General features: G+C 38.6%; 1 protein-coding gene across 1 annotated transcript in view; it reads left to right on the forward strand.

Moving 5' to 3' along the window:
- Positions 1 to 15301, forward strand: part of vps50 (VPS50 EARP/GARPII complex subunit) — a 154239-nt gene that overhangs the window by 57751 nt on the left and 81187 nt on the right. Inside the window, exons 9-10 of the mRNA XM_037693617.1 lie at positions 5695 to 5737; positions 8464 to 8562. Coding sequence (XP_037549545.1) covers positions 5695 to 5737; positions 8464 to 8562 — 142 coding nt within the window. The remainder of the gene's footprint in view (positions 1 to 5694; positions 5738 to 8463; positions 8563 to 15301) is intronic.

Genomic DNA, 15301 nt, shown 5'->3' on the forward strand with positions numbered 1-15301 from the left:
TTATCTCATCTCTTGTCATCTCTGTCCACCAGCTGAAGCCAAAATGCTTTATTAACAGTTTGTTAAGGACACTTTTCTTTGGGCACCTTCAGATTCATAAGACGAGACATAAGAACAAGCTGACCTGATGAAAACCGCAAGCAAAGCTGGGACAGATGCAAGAAACGGTGGAACAGAGAGCCATTATGAACGCTCCATGAGGGAGTCACAAGGGTATTCACTTAGTGTCTTGGGATCTGCAAAACAGTCGTAAATTCTGCTGTTGGTGTTGTTTGACTTTTGTTTTAGGATGAGGCAAAATCTGAGTTACCACCAAGAATTTAAAATTCAATTTAGTTTTTTTAATAAAGCACCAAATCACAACATAAGTCGTCTCAGAACACTGAACAGAAACATTCACATACATAAAAAGTCAGTTAAGAACATTATTTATCGAAGGAGCCAGCAGATTGCTTTGAGTTTTCACTTTGTCACTGTCTCCCATCCTAAGTAAGCACAGAGGCAACAGTGGAAAGGAAAAACTCCCTCATGAGGAAGAAACCTCCAGCAGAACCAGGCTCAGGACAAGTGTCCATCCGCTTTGACCGGCTGGCCCCGAGAGGACAGGAAGGAGAGACAAACACACAATGGCAGGTCCAGGATGGAGACCATCAGGTTTTTCTCTAGGAGGAAAGACAAAAAGTCAGAAACCACAAGTTAAGAAATAATAATTACAAGTACAAACTATTCATTTGTATGTAACTATTCATTTGATGAAACGAGGTCAGTTTGTCCTCCAGTAGTCTAAGGTTATATATAGCAACATAGGATAAGGAATAGGTCAGGAAACCCAAGCCAACCATAACTATAGGATTTATCAAAAAGGAAAGTCTTAAGCCCTGTCTTAAAACTGGATAATGTGTCAGTCTCACGGACAGAAACTGGAAGTTGGTTCCACAAGAGAGGAATCTGATACTGAAAGATCTTCCTCCCATTCTGCTTTTGGAAACTCTAGGAACCATAAGTAAGCCTGCAGTCTGAGAGCGAAGTGCTCTGCTAGGAAAAAACAGAACAATAAGATCTGTAATATAAGATGGAGCTAGGTTGTTGAGAGCTTTGTAGCATAGAAGTAAGATTTTGAATTCAGTTCTGAACCGGAACTGGAATTTATTGGCGTCTTGAATAGTTTTTCAGTTTCACACCAACACACTGCTAGGCTTTTCGCAGGAAGTTAACTGTTAAAATGTCTAATTAACATGCAACGGTTTATATAAAACAACTATATTTGATGATATTTAGGAAAAAAAAAAAGATCCAGCTGCAACTCACTCACTGAGAATGGTTTTAAAGGTGTTGGCAAGAATTTAGGCTTAAATAAATAAATGGTGTCCAGCAGAAAAAGGAGAATTAAAGAGCAGTGAAGGCCAGATTAAACAGCTTTCTAAGGAAAAGCATTTTGGAGAATTCAATAATATTCTAGCTAGGGAATGGAGGTGAAGATTGAGCAGGCAGGCCAAATAACTTGGATACTTGTTGTAGATGGGAATAGACATGCAGGAAAAAGCTTTGGTAAGCCGAACATGTATTCTGACAATTTTGACTGAGTGGAAAGTAAAGTGAAAATCCTGCTGGGAGTAAAAGTCTCACAAAAAAACAAACTAGAATTAAATGGATGAATTTGCTTTCTTCGTGAGCGAGGTAACAACCTGGTGAAGTGGGAAGCTTCTGATGAAACCGTAATGTAGTCGAGAGTGTTAGACACAAACACCTGCTTTAAGTTCAGGGTTGCATGGTCTCCCAGCTGTCAAACAGCAAGATGCAGGTACCCCTTAACAGCTCATCAGTCCATCACAGGGCTAACACAAAGTGAACAGCTGAGCAAAATCCTCAGTTCACCCAACATGAAGGTCAGGTGAATTGAGAGGAAGTTCATGTATCCAAAGTAAACTGGCACACAAAGAACAAGCAGACTCTACTCTGAAAGTGTTCTTCCAAGATTTAAACCGTAACCTTCCTGCTGTTTGGCAACAGTACAAACCACCAGTGCTTTTCTGTTTTCAATTTGATTTTTGTAGATATTTTTAGACCATATTTAAGCTTAAAAGTCTAGTCCCAAAGACCTGGAAAAGGTTTTATGTTAGTTTTACAAAGCCAGGATTTGTGGTGTGTGCTATGGCACACAATCCCACTACTAAGGCAGAAAAAAAATTCAACACAGCTGCACACACAAGATTAGAACCCAGTCTTCCTGCCACTTTTTCTCCACAAGTCCATTTTAAGGCGAAGGTAGCAACAGACAAAGGAGCTAAGAGGTATGATGTCAAGATGTCAGTGTTGGAAACCATTACTATTACACCTGTCCTGAAAACCTGTTAATAAAATCCCGAACAGGAGCAGTGAGGAGTTTTAGCCTAGTTGAACTATGACATGAAAACTGAACAGCTCTAAATTAATGCAACTCAAAGGGCTCTTAATTTGGTGGCTCAAGGACATCAAAATCGCACTTTAGGATATTTTACTGATCATCTGAACAGTGATGAGAATTCAAGGACTCAATGATTTTTTTTATTGTCATTCCAGCTCACATTTGTATGTTTATAGTATGAAATTAGGACTCAATTAAATTCAATTCAATTCAAAAATACTTTATTAATCCCAGAGGGAAATTAAATGTTGTTGTAACTCATCATCCTGGTTTCATGAAAGAGTTGTTATAGATGCTGATGGCTGTGGGCAGGAAGGATCTCTTGTAGTGGTCTGTCCTACAACAGATCTGAAGAAGCCTCTGACTGAAGACACTCTGTTGTTGTATGACAGTCTGATGAAGAGGATGCTGAGGGTTGTCTATAATGTTCTTCATTTGATGAAGAATCCTTCTTTGAACAATCATCTCCAAAGATTCTAGAGTAGTCCCCAGAACTGAGCCAGCCTTCTTTATGAGCTTGTTGATCGTTTTTTAAGTCACTTGCTCTGGTGCTGCTCCCCCAGCAGATGATGGCAGAAGAGACAGCGCTCTCTAGAACAGACTTATAGAAGATATGCAGCATCTTGTGGCAAACACTGAAGGACTTCAGCTTCCTCAAGAAGTACAGTCTGCTCTGTCCCTTCTTGTAGACGGCTTCACTGTTGCATTTCCAGTCCAGTGTGTTGTCCAGGTGAACTCCAAGGTATTTATATTTCTCCTCCACCTCCACTTCTTCTCCCATGATGGAAATAGGTTTGGACCTGTTCCTGTTCCTCCTGAAATCTACAATCATCTCCTTTGTTTTGTTCACATTCAAGATGAGATGATTGTTTCCACACCAAGCACTTTGGTAACAGTTTCTGTTTTAAATGTGCTCTATAAATAAATCTGACTTGACTTGACTTGACCATGCCACAAAGCAGTCCATCAGTTCCCTGTACTCAGCTTCTTGTCCATCTCTGATACACCCGACCACTGCAGAGTCATCTGAATATTTCTGCAGATGACATGAGTCTGTTTTGTACTGGAAATCTGAGGTGTACAGAGTGAAAAGGAGTGGTGAGAGTACAGTTCCCTGTGGTGCTCCTGAGCTACTGACCACCTGGTTAGACACATAACCCTTCAGTCTGTCAAACTGTGGTCTGTTTGTCAGGTAGTCTTTGATCCAGGTGATTGTTGAGGCCTCCACCTGAGTCTTCTGGAGTTTCTGACAAAGCAAATCAGGCTGGATTGTGTTAAATGCACTGGAGAAATCAAAGAACTTGACTCTCACAGTGATGTCTGCCTTTTCTAGATGACAGTGAGTTTGCTGAAGCAGGTGTATGATGGCATCTTCAACTCCAAGTCCACGCTGATAAGCAAACTGCAGTGGGTCCTGATATGTGCTTGTTTGTCTAGTCAGGTGTGTCAACAGAAGTCTCTCTAGGACCTTCATGATGTGGGATGTTAGGGCAACAGGTCTATAGTCATTGAGGACTGATGGGTGCGTTTTCTTTGGCACTGGAACAAGGCAGGTGGTTTTCCACAACACTGGAACCTTCTCCTGGATCAGGCTAAGGTTGAAGAGGTGCTGCAGAACCCCACAGAGCTGCTCTGCACAGACCTTCAGGACTCTGGGACTGACACCATCTGGACCTGCAGCCTTATTCCGGTCAGTTTCTCCAGCTGCTTCCTCACCTGACTTCTGGAGACGCAGAGGTGGGAGGCAAAGGAGGTATCAGCATCTTCTGATTTGGTTGAAGACCAATATGTAGAAGAAAGGTCCATGACTGAGGTGGTAGATACAGTATTTGAGGTGTGTCAGGACAGCCTTGGGTCAAAGGAGCGTGGTATGTGTGCTTGGCTGTGGGCAAGAGAGGAGGATGCTGAGCTTGTTCCTGAACTGAATGTGTTCAGTTCATTGGCTCTGTCCAGGCTTCCATCCTTCTGATCCTCCTTCTGCTTGAAGCCTGTGATCTTTTTCATCCCTGACCACACCTCTCTGATATTGTTCTGCTGGAACTTGCTCTCTACCTTCTTCTTGTACACCTCCTTGTTTTTTTCTCAGATCCCAGATCAAGAAGCTTAACAATTAACAAATAAATAAATACAAAAGAGTACAAACATTTAGACCTGTCGCAATAAACAATAAACCAACTAATCGCATGATAAATGAAAATTATCGACCTCATTTTTATTTATCGGCTTTATTGTTTCTTCGTGTCTCTCTCTTTCTGAAGACACTGGATGACAAAAAGCTCAACTCCGGTGTTCTTCACTGACCCCTCCCTTTCTCTTTTCTTTTTAAAATTTGTTTTAACGATCCAAAATCACTCTTTTGGATCGTTAAAAGCAGCTAAGCTGAGAATCTAAGCTACGAGCTAAGCCAACAGGCTGACCTTGGGGGGTGGAAAAAAACCACAGTCCTGTCGAAGCTCCAAAATTCACAGTTGAATCCTGTGCCTTCATGTAAAAAGTTATTTTTCTTTGCAAAAAGAAGCTGAGAACTTGTTTACTGATTTTTTATTAAAAGCTTTGTGTGAAAAATGCTAAAAGCTCAAATCCCACCGATCGTCTGCCATTTTGAGAACTGTAAAAACAGGAAGAAGAGACAGCCCATGTCACGTCAAGGGGCCTCGCTCCCATTTTTCTTAAAGAGACACACTGCTCGCTCCCTCACTATCAATCCTTCGGTTCAAACAGTCTTATACTGCCTTCCGGTGGATAAAAAAGGTACTACACACAGAATAAAATTAACCAACACTTCTTCTTAAATTTGACAACAATTACTAATTATTGTCAAATTTCAAACAATGTTATCGTTTATCGCAATAATTTCTTAGACAATTAATCGCCCAGCAACATTTATTGTGACAGGCCTACAAATATATATATAGTAAAGTTTAAAAAAATGTAAGATGACACTGAATGAAGTGCAGCTGGATTTCATTAGTCTAACAGCTGCAGGAAAATAGCTGTTTCTGAGCCTGGCGGTCTTGCTCTGAATCCTCCTCAGCCGCCTGCTTGAGGGGAGGGGCTGGAATATCCGAGGTGCTCAGGTAAAGAACATAAACTAAAATAAATGAGTATTGTTTGTTTTTAATATATGTATGTTGGAAAACAGTACCAGCCTAGAGTCCGAAAATGTGCGATTGGTATTTTCAGTTTTTACATTTTTTGTCAACAACTGATGAACAATAAATAAAAAATGAATGCCAGCTGCTACAATTATCATCAGATCAATAAATGTTAATTTTTCCTTTTTTCAACAGTGAACTGAATTCTAAACTACAAGACACTCTTGAGCAAATAGAGGTATGTGCCCCTCATCTTTATCTCCTATTGTTTGGCAGTGATATCAATGCAGACACGTTTAGCCATGCATAATACCTTGTTCTTATCCTGTGTATTTTCGAAGGTTTTCATTAGAAAAAAGGCAAATTTTACTCCTGTTTTGACATTTTGATATTTCAACTGGATCTGTGAGTTATTGACACAATCAGAAAGTCAATATTATGACTGTGCAAGCCCAGCAAATTATATTTGTTTCATCTCTAGTTGTGTCTTGATGCTTGTGATAAATGATAATGGAGAAGCAATTATACCGGCACCACTGCTGCTGCGCTCCAGTAGAATAATTAGGTACCGTTTTGTCTGCACATGAGAGAGATACAAGCATGTATGCACATCATGCTATGCCTCTTGCAAAGGTTGTTTGTTTGCTCATCGCCTTAAACTAGTGATGAAGCAATGCACAAACCTCTAAATCGTAAATGTACACACTCGAATAAAGCACAGTCAAATTTAATTTGGGGTTTAACACATAGATGTCTCTTGGGTTTATTCCAGTCCTTGTACCCAGCCAATTTTAGAGGATTTTTTTTTGTTTATTTACATTTTTTTTTGTTAAGCTGCTTAACACTGACCTCTAAATCATTTAAGCATAAAAGGCACATAAACCCAAAGGATGGACCGGTGTTGTAAACAATTAACTTAGCAATGACACAACGTAGAACTATATCTTTAGGCACTTTGTTACTGAGAGTCAATGGTTTATTTGTATTTATTTGACTGTCTTCCACTTGTCCAGTTTTATTCTTGTTGTTTTGTCTTCTTTTGAACACACATTGCACAATTTGCCTGGATATGCTGTGTTTTCTGCAAATAGCTCTTTGGAAATCACTTTGTTGGTGAATTAAAATGCTTATTTAATGCTTGTAAAAGTTTCATAGCTTTTGGCATTTTTTATAAATGCAACAAAAAAAAAATCATTATCTCATGTTTTTGTGTAGGGCTGCTACAAACGAAGTGCCTAAAGATACAACTTAATTGTTTTTGTTCTTGGTTGTCCGTTATGTGTCGACACATCACTGGTTCATCACCTGAATTAGAAGGCTTTATACTTGTGTTAAGTGGTTTATGAACTGGCTGTGTGAACTGTCCTGGAATGGAGCAAAAGAAGAGGTAATCTCCAAGGAAAAGAAATATGGATAACTCCATAAAGTCCACAGTCCTGCAAGTTTGTATTAGACTTTTCAAAATTACAAGAAATTATAGAAAGTAAATGATGTAAAGACTAGGGGGTGGCTCAAGATGTTTGCTTAGTGCTGTAAATATACATATTTTTAACAACTTATTATCCAACAGGCTTTAAATTTAGTTACCGTATTTTCCGCTGTACTAGTCACATCTGTCCAAATACGTGTAATAAAGTGGAAAAATCCATAAATACGTCGCTTCACTCTACAAGTCGCATCTATTATGTGTCAGCAATGACGCGTCACATTTGTTACGCGTCATTGCTGACAACCCGGAAATGTGGGCCGGTGTTGTGCCAAAAATTGATGCCAAATGGCGGCCGCGGGAACGTGCACGGGAGGAATTTAACAAGAATTTAACAACATTAACACTTAAAAACAATTATTTGTTTGCTCAAAATTATAGCAAAGGTGTGTCTCGGTCTAACTTTTGCTTAATAAATGCACTTTGACGATCAAATCAAGTTCATTTCAAAAGCAGATGCGCGGAAGTAGGAACACGCAGAGGGACGACTCGCTGTCCATTTCTTCAAAATTTAACAAGATAACCACCTAAAAACATTTATTTGTTTGCTCGACTTTATAGTAAAGGTGTGTCTCAGTTGAAGTTTTACTTAATAAAAGGACTTTAAAGGTCAAATCAGCTGGATTTCAAAAGTGTCGCTGCCTCGGTGCTCCGGGAGTGTGCAGCCTTTGGGTGGAAAAAATGGAGGAATGCTACACATTTTTTCAAAATTTAACAAGATAACCACCAAACACAATTATTTGTTTGCTCGACTTTATATTAAAGGTGCGTCTCAGTTGAACTTTTACTTAATAAATTCACTTCAATGGTCAAATTAGCTGCATTTTGCTGGGGCGGCGCAGTGAAATGAAGCTGATTTGATGGTTGTTCAAAACTAGCTGGACAAAGGTGTCACATTATGGCAAGCCAATTGTGTCATTAATAGCCACTTTTACCTATTACATAACACAACAACATTCCATACTTCTCAAGGGCCATCTAGTGGCTGAAAATGGTAGTGTTCAATGTTTTCAGTCAGAATGAATGAAAACGCTCATATCTCAGACAAAAATTGGTTTATAAATATGGGAAAACATCCATAGAAATGTTGCTTTGGCGTATAAGTCATAGGGCATGCAAATTATGCAAAAAACTGTGACTTATAGGGCAAAAAATAAGATTATTGTATTTCTCATTAATCTATGCTTAACGCATCATCCACAGTGTTCGCTTCACATTCAGTTATTGCCCTGCGTATAACACATAAAGATCAGCTTCATGTGTCTATTCCCTAATTTATTATTATTTTTTAAACTAATTTTACATTCTTTGCACTTCTTTTTTATATACTTAGTTATACATTTTGCCACATTCACATCTAGTTAGCCGCCTTAAACCTGAAATCTTTGCTTTTGCACATCTGTGGTCTTAATGTCAATAATCCTTCTCTTTCCTCCCTCCTCTCTTTTCCTTTGTCATTTATCTGTTTCTGGCTGCAGGAACAGCTTGATGTCGCCTTGTCAAAGACTTGTAAGCACTTCGATATTTTGCACTACACCAAGGTACAGCGTGCCTACTCGCTCCTCGGCAAAACACAGGTCAGTGCTTTGACTGCGTGTCCTTGGGAATGTTTAAATCTAGCTGAATGTGATGGAGCACTTTTTGTCTTCACTTGCTGCAAACGTCCTGTGGTCTGACTCTCTGATCAGGGGAGAATATTACCTGCAATTTGTATAAAATACTGTGTCAATTTCTTTAAATCCTACACACTTATTATTTTTAGTATGCTAATTTAATTTTCAGTTTAATGATGTAAATACTCCACAAACTTTTAGCTTTTAAATTGGAATAATTTGTGTGCAGCCTTTCTCACTGCAGTTTGTTCTTTGGGGCTGTTATAGATAAAAACACGCTTAATTCATTTTTAGTTTTGCCTGTATTGTTACCAGTCCTGAGGCTTTTATTGTTCAAGTACTTTTAGTAACAAGAAAGTCTAAGTAACACATTAATAAACTATATTTATAAAATTATAATACATTATAAGTTTCAAACAGAACATCACCCATAGTGTGATGTTCACAAGTCAAAATGTGTTTGCAGTAGTAAAACTCCTAAAAGTTGACACTGAAAAGTTATTTTTTACCTTTTATATAACTTATATTCATAAGGATGATAGTTAATAAAATATAGCAGAAGTCGTCTTTTACACAGTATAAAACAGCTTTAAAATAGCCATTCATATTTGTCAGACTAAATGACTTTACTTCACTCAAAAGGATGATATTTTTTAAAGTTTAGGAAAAAAGCTGAAAGTAATCATATAAATTGTATTAATTAGCATCAACAAAAATGTTTTTATAGCAGTTTGTGTAGAACAAAATAAACTACTTGAACAATTTTTTAAAATTAAAAGTTATTTGAGATTAACTCTGGTCAAAATGGTTTATAACTGGTTGAACGATCGGTTAAAGCTGGTGTTGTGTTTAATCAAGTAACGTTTCATCCATTTTGCTCAATCTGACAAATGATTTCTTGGAGTTAGTTTGAACTAACTCATTGTTGACCAATCAATTTACAGTTTTTTTTGCAGGCCTGATTCCCCCACACAAAATTTTCAAGAAATTAACCAAATCATAGTCAGGCTGAGACTGTAAAGTTTTTATGTAGGTTTTGTAAATTGATGGCTTGAATTTACATTTGCTATATGCTGTTTTTGTTTCCCATTTTCATTAATTCTTGCAGGCCTTGTGTTCTTTGCAGACTTATCAGTTTTCTACATCACCGGTGAACTGTTGCCCAGGCAGAAGTTTTCATTCTCTTAAGTGCTTCTGTAATTATCAAACACTTTTAGCATCGTTAACCCTGTCACTTCAAACCATTAACATAGTAATTAGTTATCTGAGAACATTTTGATAATGTCTGCATAATCTAGATAAATCTCCATATTCCACCAAGTCAGACGTTTTCTATTTATTTCCTTATTCAGTTCATTTTCAACAAATATGGTATTCCTTGTGAAAAATTATACAATACTATGTGCAATAAGTATAAATTTAGAAAGGCCTTCAAACAGTTGATCACTTTTATTTTTATGAGAATTCTTCAATAAGATTTCAAATCCATCACACACTGGCACACTGGTATATTTTTATTGTAAACAGGACTTTTCATATCGTCTCCTGCAATATTTCAAGCAAATCAACCGTAGCATCATTTTAATTCAAGCACATCTTATTTTACTGTGTGTCTAAAGGGATTTCCTAAATAATTCCAGGATAATTTCAATGTTCAAGCTTCTTTATTGTCATTCACATCACGTGTGGTACATGAGGTGGAATGAAATTATGTACACATATAAACTAAGCATTTGAAATGTCAGAAGAACAAAAATGATGGTGGCACAAACAACATCATCATGAAACAACATGTTGGTGTTTGACTTTTCAATGTATTAAAAACAACTGATAAAACAATTATTTTATGCAAAAACAATTGCAACAACTTTTTAAAATTTAAATACGCCTGGAGAAAAAGAACTGACTAAATTGTAATTGACTAAAATATTGCACTTTGGATGGGGGAGTGGTGGCTCAGAGGTTAGAGAAGGCGAGCCTGTGGTCGAAAGGTCGCTGGTTTGATTCCCCAAACGACAACATCAAAACTTGGATGGGAAAGGTGAAGCACCCACACCTGCCTCCACCCTCATTTGCCTCACTCTGGGCCCTTCAGCAAGGCCCTTAACTCCCACCATCTGCTCCCCCAGGTGCCCTACATGGCAGCCCTCTGCTCCACACAGAGGGCTGTGGTAGCTCGGTGGTCTGTGGTTGTCAGGAAGAACATCTGGCGTTAAAACAACTGCCAAGTCTTCATGTGAGTTAGTTTGCTGTGGAGACCCCTGAAGAAGGGAGCAGACAGAAAAAACAAAAACGCTTCAATTCCTACCTGTTAATTTTAATGTTTGTTCTAATTTTTAAGTATAATATTGAGTCGAGTGGTTCAGATCAGAAGTTTAGATTTGGAGTTCATGCCCCTATTCACGTGGTTTGTAAAAATTCTAGCTGAACAATAAAATGCATTTACTAGCTCTTTAAAAATCTGGTTCATGATCAAGTACATCAAATAATGGCATTGCAGATATTTTTCTACAATTGCAGAATGACAAAAAGCTGAAAGAAGTTTTTTAAAAATTAAAATAACGTGTCAAACATCCTTGAACTGAAGTGAAAATCTGTCCAATTTAGCTCTTCAGAACTGCCAGAGATGTCTAAAAACGCACATTGTAATAAAAGCAAAACCAAGCAGCAGACTGTCAAAAACATTCTTTAACATTTCCTCACTGGACACAAGTTTATGAACTTAATTTGGTTCTTGGTTGTAGAGCTGTACTGGAAATGTGTTTCAGTAGTTTTAATGAATTTTTCATTGTTGTGACATGCAGGAAATAATGACAGATGCAACAAGTAAACACTACAGCTTGTTAAACATGCCATTTTGCTGTGCAGCTTTTCAGTATTTACCAACTAGAATTTATCTGAAAGGGTGGAGAAGCTATAATGAAACAAAATGATCTTCCATTCTCTTCTTCACTCAACAGTGTTAGTCTGTTGTGTTCTGTTTGTCTGATTAGTGCAGGAATATGAAATCAAAGTGTATCCAAACTACCTTAACTTAATAACAGGAAGCATAATTAAGTCCCTTGTATTTACAACTTACGCCAGCGATGATGTCAGTGAATACTCTGCGTGCCTCTCGACATCAGGAGGTGTCCTTGACGTGGAGACTGCGTCATTCAGGCTCATTGAATTGATTTAGTTGTTTTTACAGGGACGGCGAGCCTGTTCAGACACAAAAGTATCTAAAGAGTTTGAATGTGCATTGCCATTTTCCTGAAGTGCTTGTTGTTTTTCGATTTGTTTGTTGAACCCTCTTGACATTCACGTGTGTCACGTTGAGTCGTTTTCTTAGTCTGGGACTTCACTTTTCCTACCGTTTCAAATGTGAAGTGTTTATTTATGTGTGCACATGTCATAGATGCTTTTTATTTTATACCTTTGGCAAGATTCAGTTGACTGGTGTCATACCATGTGCCAACTTTACAAGTGTTTATTATGCTGCATGATGCCACATTGCATTGGCTTTTTACCATCTAGTTGCCTGTTTTCATAATAACAACCTGCACATAAATTATTTTACTTTTTTTTTTTACAGTTTATGATTGTCTTGGTAAATTGGTTGCTGGAGATTAGGTGTAATATTATGTTGTTCTATCTCATCCAAGCAGATTCTCATGCTGTTTTCACTTCAGATGAAGTGAAAGTCCCTTTAAGAACAAGGGCGAGAAATGTTTGACTTACTTCTGTTGCAGCAGGGAGTCAAAATGAACAGGGGACAACATTTTGTGGTCAAGAGCTTGCAGTAAAATAAATTTAATTACACTGCAACGCTGGTACCTGCTGGTACCTGCTGGTTCACTGCTCACTGCTGTTCCCATCACTTTTGTATCTCTGGTGTCCTCGTTTCTCAAGGTTTCAACAGTGAAACAGTCAATATGAAGGGAACAACAGTTTAATTTTCTTTAAAAAAATGTATTTCAGAGGCTATTTCTTTTGTAAAAATAATGCTGGACATATTTAAACACAAAGTACCGTGTGAGGGAGGAGGACTAAAGGTGATTAAAACTCCTGTTTACGTGAATAATTTGTTAATGATCATTAGAAACCTGCATTCATAATGACATTGAAAGTTGGATCAGTTTATACTGATGTTCAGTCAAATGGCTATGTGCTCATGCAAAAAGGTATTAATCTGCCTTCTGGGTACTGTTTTTATTTTAATGATCATTAATTTTTGGTGTTCTGTGTTAGCGCAAAAAGTGCTGTGCATTTCCCAACCAGAATCCAATACAGACCAGATAAACTTCATAGCTGTTTGTTTCATAGATTGATCACCACTAAATATCATCATAGAAACTTATGATGAAAACAACTCATAGAGTTCACTTGAGAAAAGAAATCAACACGTAAATAAGGTGTGTTGTTGAAATATCATTTTATTTGTATTGTGAAAGAAAACACCTTGGTACATTAATAATTAGAGGGTATTGTGTGCAATGTGGAACTTAAAAATAAAATAAGCCTTTATTCATCCCCCAGGGGAGACAATTCCCCTGACAGGGTAGGAATAAAAATGTTTAGTTAATTCAATTCAATTCAAAAATACTTTATTAATCCCAAAGGGAAATTATTTTGTTGTTGTAACTCGTTATTCTCATTTCATAAAGAGATGTTATAGATACTGATGGCTGTAGGCAGGAAGGATCTCTTGTAAAGGTCCATCCCACATTGGATCCTAAGAAACTGGCTGCAGATGCTGTCCTATCCGTCCACGCAGACTCGGCTGGCCTCTCAGTTCGAGAAGGGGTTATTTAGTCGGTTCTCCCGGGCTGTAGGACTGCCCGAATGCCGGACAGAACTCCTCCCAGCGAGATGGTCACTCCTCCCAGCAGTCTGCTGAGCTCCCCATCGCTGCGGACAGCCATTTGTAGGTGCCGAGGGACGATCCTGTCCTTCCGCTGTCATGAGCCATGTTTCCTGCTAGTTCCAGGATGTCAGTGGTCAGGCACTCGAGCACAGCTGGCAGGTAGATGAGAATGCGTCCACAGAACATCCTTTTCAACTCATTTGAGATTTGGGGCTGTAGTTGCGATATTATTTGAGCTTTTGAGATGTTAATCAGCTGCTGTTGCTTGTAGAAAACTGCCTTGTTGCCATGATTACACATCATAACAAATGTCCAAAACTCAAAAAGTTTCATTAAAAATCCTTCCAGCTGCACAGCATCTGATACCAGAGGAAACAATCATCCAAAAAAAGTGCTTTACATCCAGCAAAAGAGGAATTAAAGTTTCCAAAAGCAAAATCTCAGAATGAAAGTAACAGAGCTTTTCCAACATGTAGCCACCTTGAGCAGCACAAAATACAACAGTTAATAGTTAGATAATGTTTCAAATATATCAAAGCTCTCAGCATTTTCTAAAAATGTTTTGTATAAATGGCTCTAATGAATGGCTAAAGTTATTCCATCTGTGACAAATAATACCAGTGGCACAAAGCGAAAAGCTGTTAGGCCAGGTACAATTACTCATACATATTGCTTTAATTCAAACAGCATCCTCTCCATGCAGAGTTAAGGATTGCAAGTGTTCAACAAGAATGACTTATCCAATGACGTTCATAAAGCTAACACTGCACAATACTCAACATACTCGTTCCTAGCCTACACGTAGGTTGAATGCTTACGGGCTGAAAATCAGTGAAAGCTGGTAGGAGAGCTAACGACCACAGATTTGATCACTAAAAGCATGAAAACTAAGAAGAAAATAATCACTGAAGAAACACAAAAAATGTCTGCAATAAATGAGCAATCTTACTTATTTCTTGTTGCTATGACAGGCATGTGATTATGTAATTTCCTGTGTGTGTGTCTGTTAGCAAAATAATTTATGAACTACTGAATAGATTTAAATAAAACTCATAAACTGATCATGTTTATACAGTACATCTGCAATTAATGAACTTCTGGAGTCAACACAATTCGAGGTGGCCAACATAGCTAATTGGCCTAAGCAATGACAAAAATGTCTATAATTCAGTCAGTCCTACAGATGTTGAGCTAAAATTGGTTATGATAGTAGCTGAGATCACATGTTCTAACAGATCCAAGCATTTAGATCTTGGTGTACAAGAACAGTAGTCCCTCGTTTATCGCAGGGATCCGTACCCTGAAGCCCTGCGATATGTGAAAACCATGAAGTGAGAATGGTAGTACAAGTGTCACGAACCAGGGTTTTGGATTCAAAATAGCCAGACACAGGAGTGCAAAAACAAGAATAGCCCCCCCTTTAAGGTCCGGCATCCTGACAGACCTACCAGCAAAGAACTAGCAAGAGTTGTGTGGGTGGAGGGGGTCCGGAGGTGGGCAAGAAAAGAACTGGGTGGGTGGAGGGGGTCTTGGAAGAGGGTATGAAATAGATTGGTAGCCAGAACGGCCGTCCAGAGCTGTTACAGGGCTCGGGTGGGCGACCAGGAGGTCGTCCAACAATTAGCAATGTCCAGGGAAAAAGGCCGGGCAACCCTCCAAGACCTCGAGATGGGGCCAGATCTGCAGCAGACAACGTGGATGGCTGTGGATCTGCAGCAGACAACGTGGATGGCTGTGGATCTGCAGCAGACGACGTGGATGGCTGTGGATCTGCAGCAGACGATGTGGATGGCTGTGGATCTGCAGCAGACAACGCTGATGGCAGTGTATCTGCAGCAGGCGACGTGGATGGCAGTG

The sequence above is a fragment of the Nematolebias whitei genome, chromosome 19, assembly GCF_014905685.2.
Source record: "Nematolebias whitei isolate Nwh7 chromosome 19, NemWhi1, whole genome shotgun sequence".
Classification (NCBI taxonomy): domain Eukaryota; kingdom Metazoa; phylum Chordata; class Actinopteri; order Cyprinodontiformes; family Rivulidae; genus Nematolebias; species Nematolebias whitei.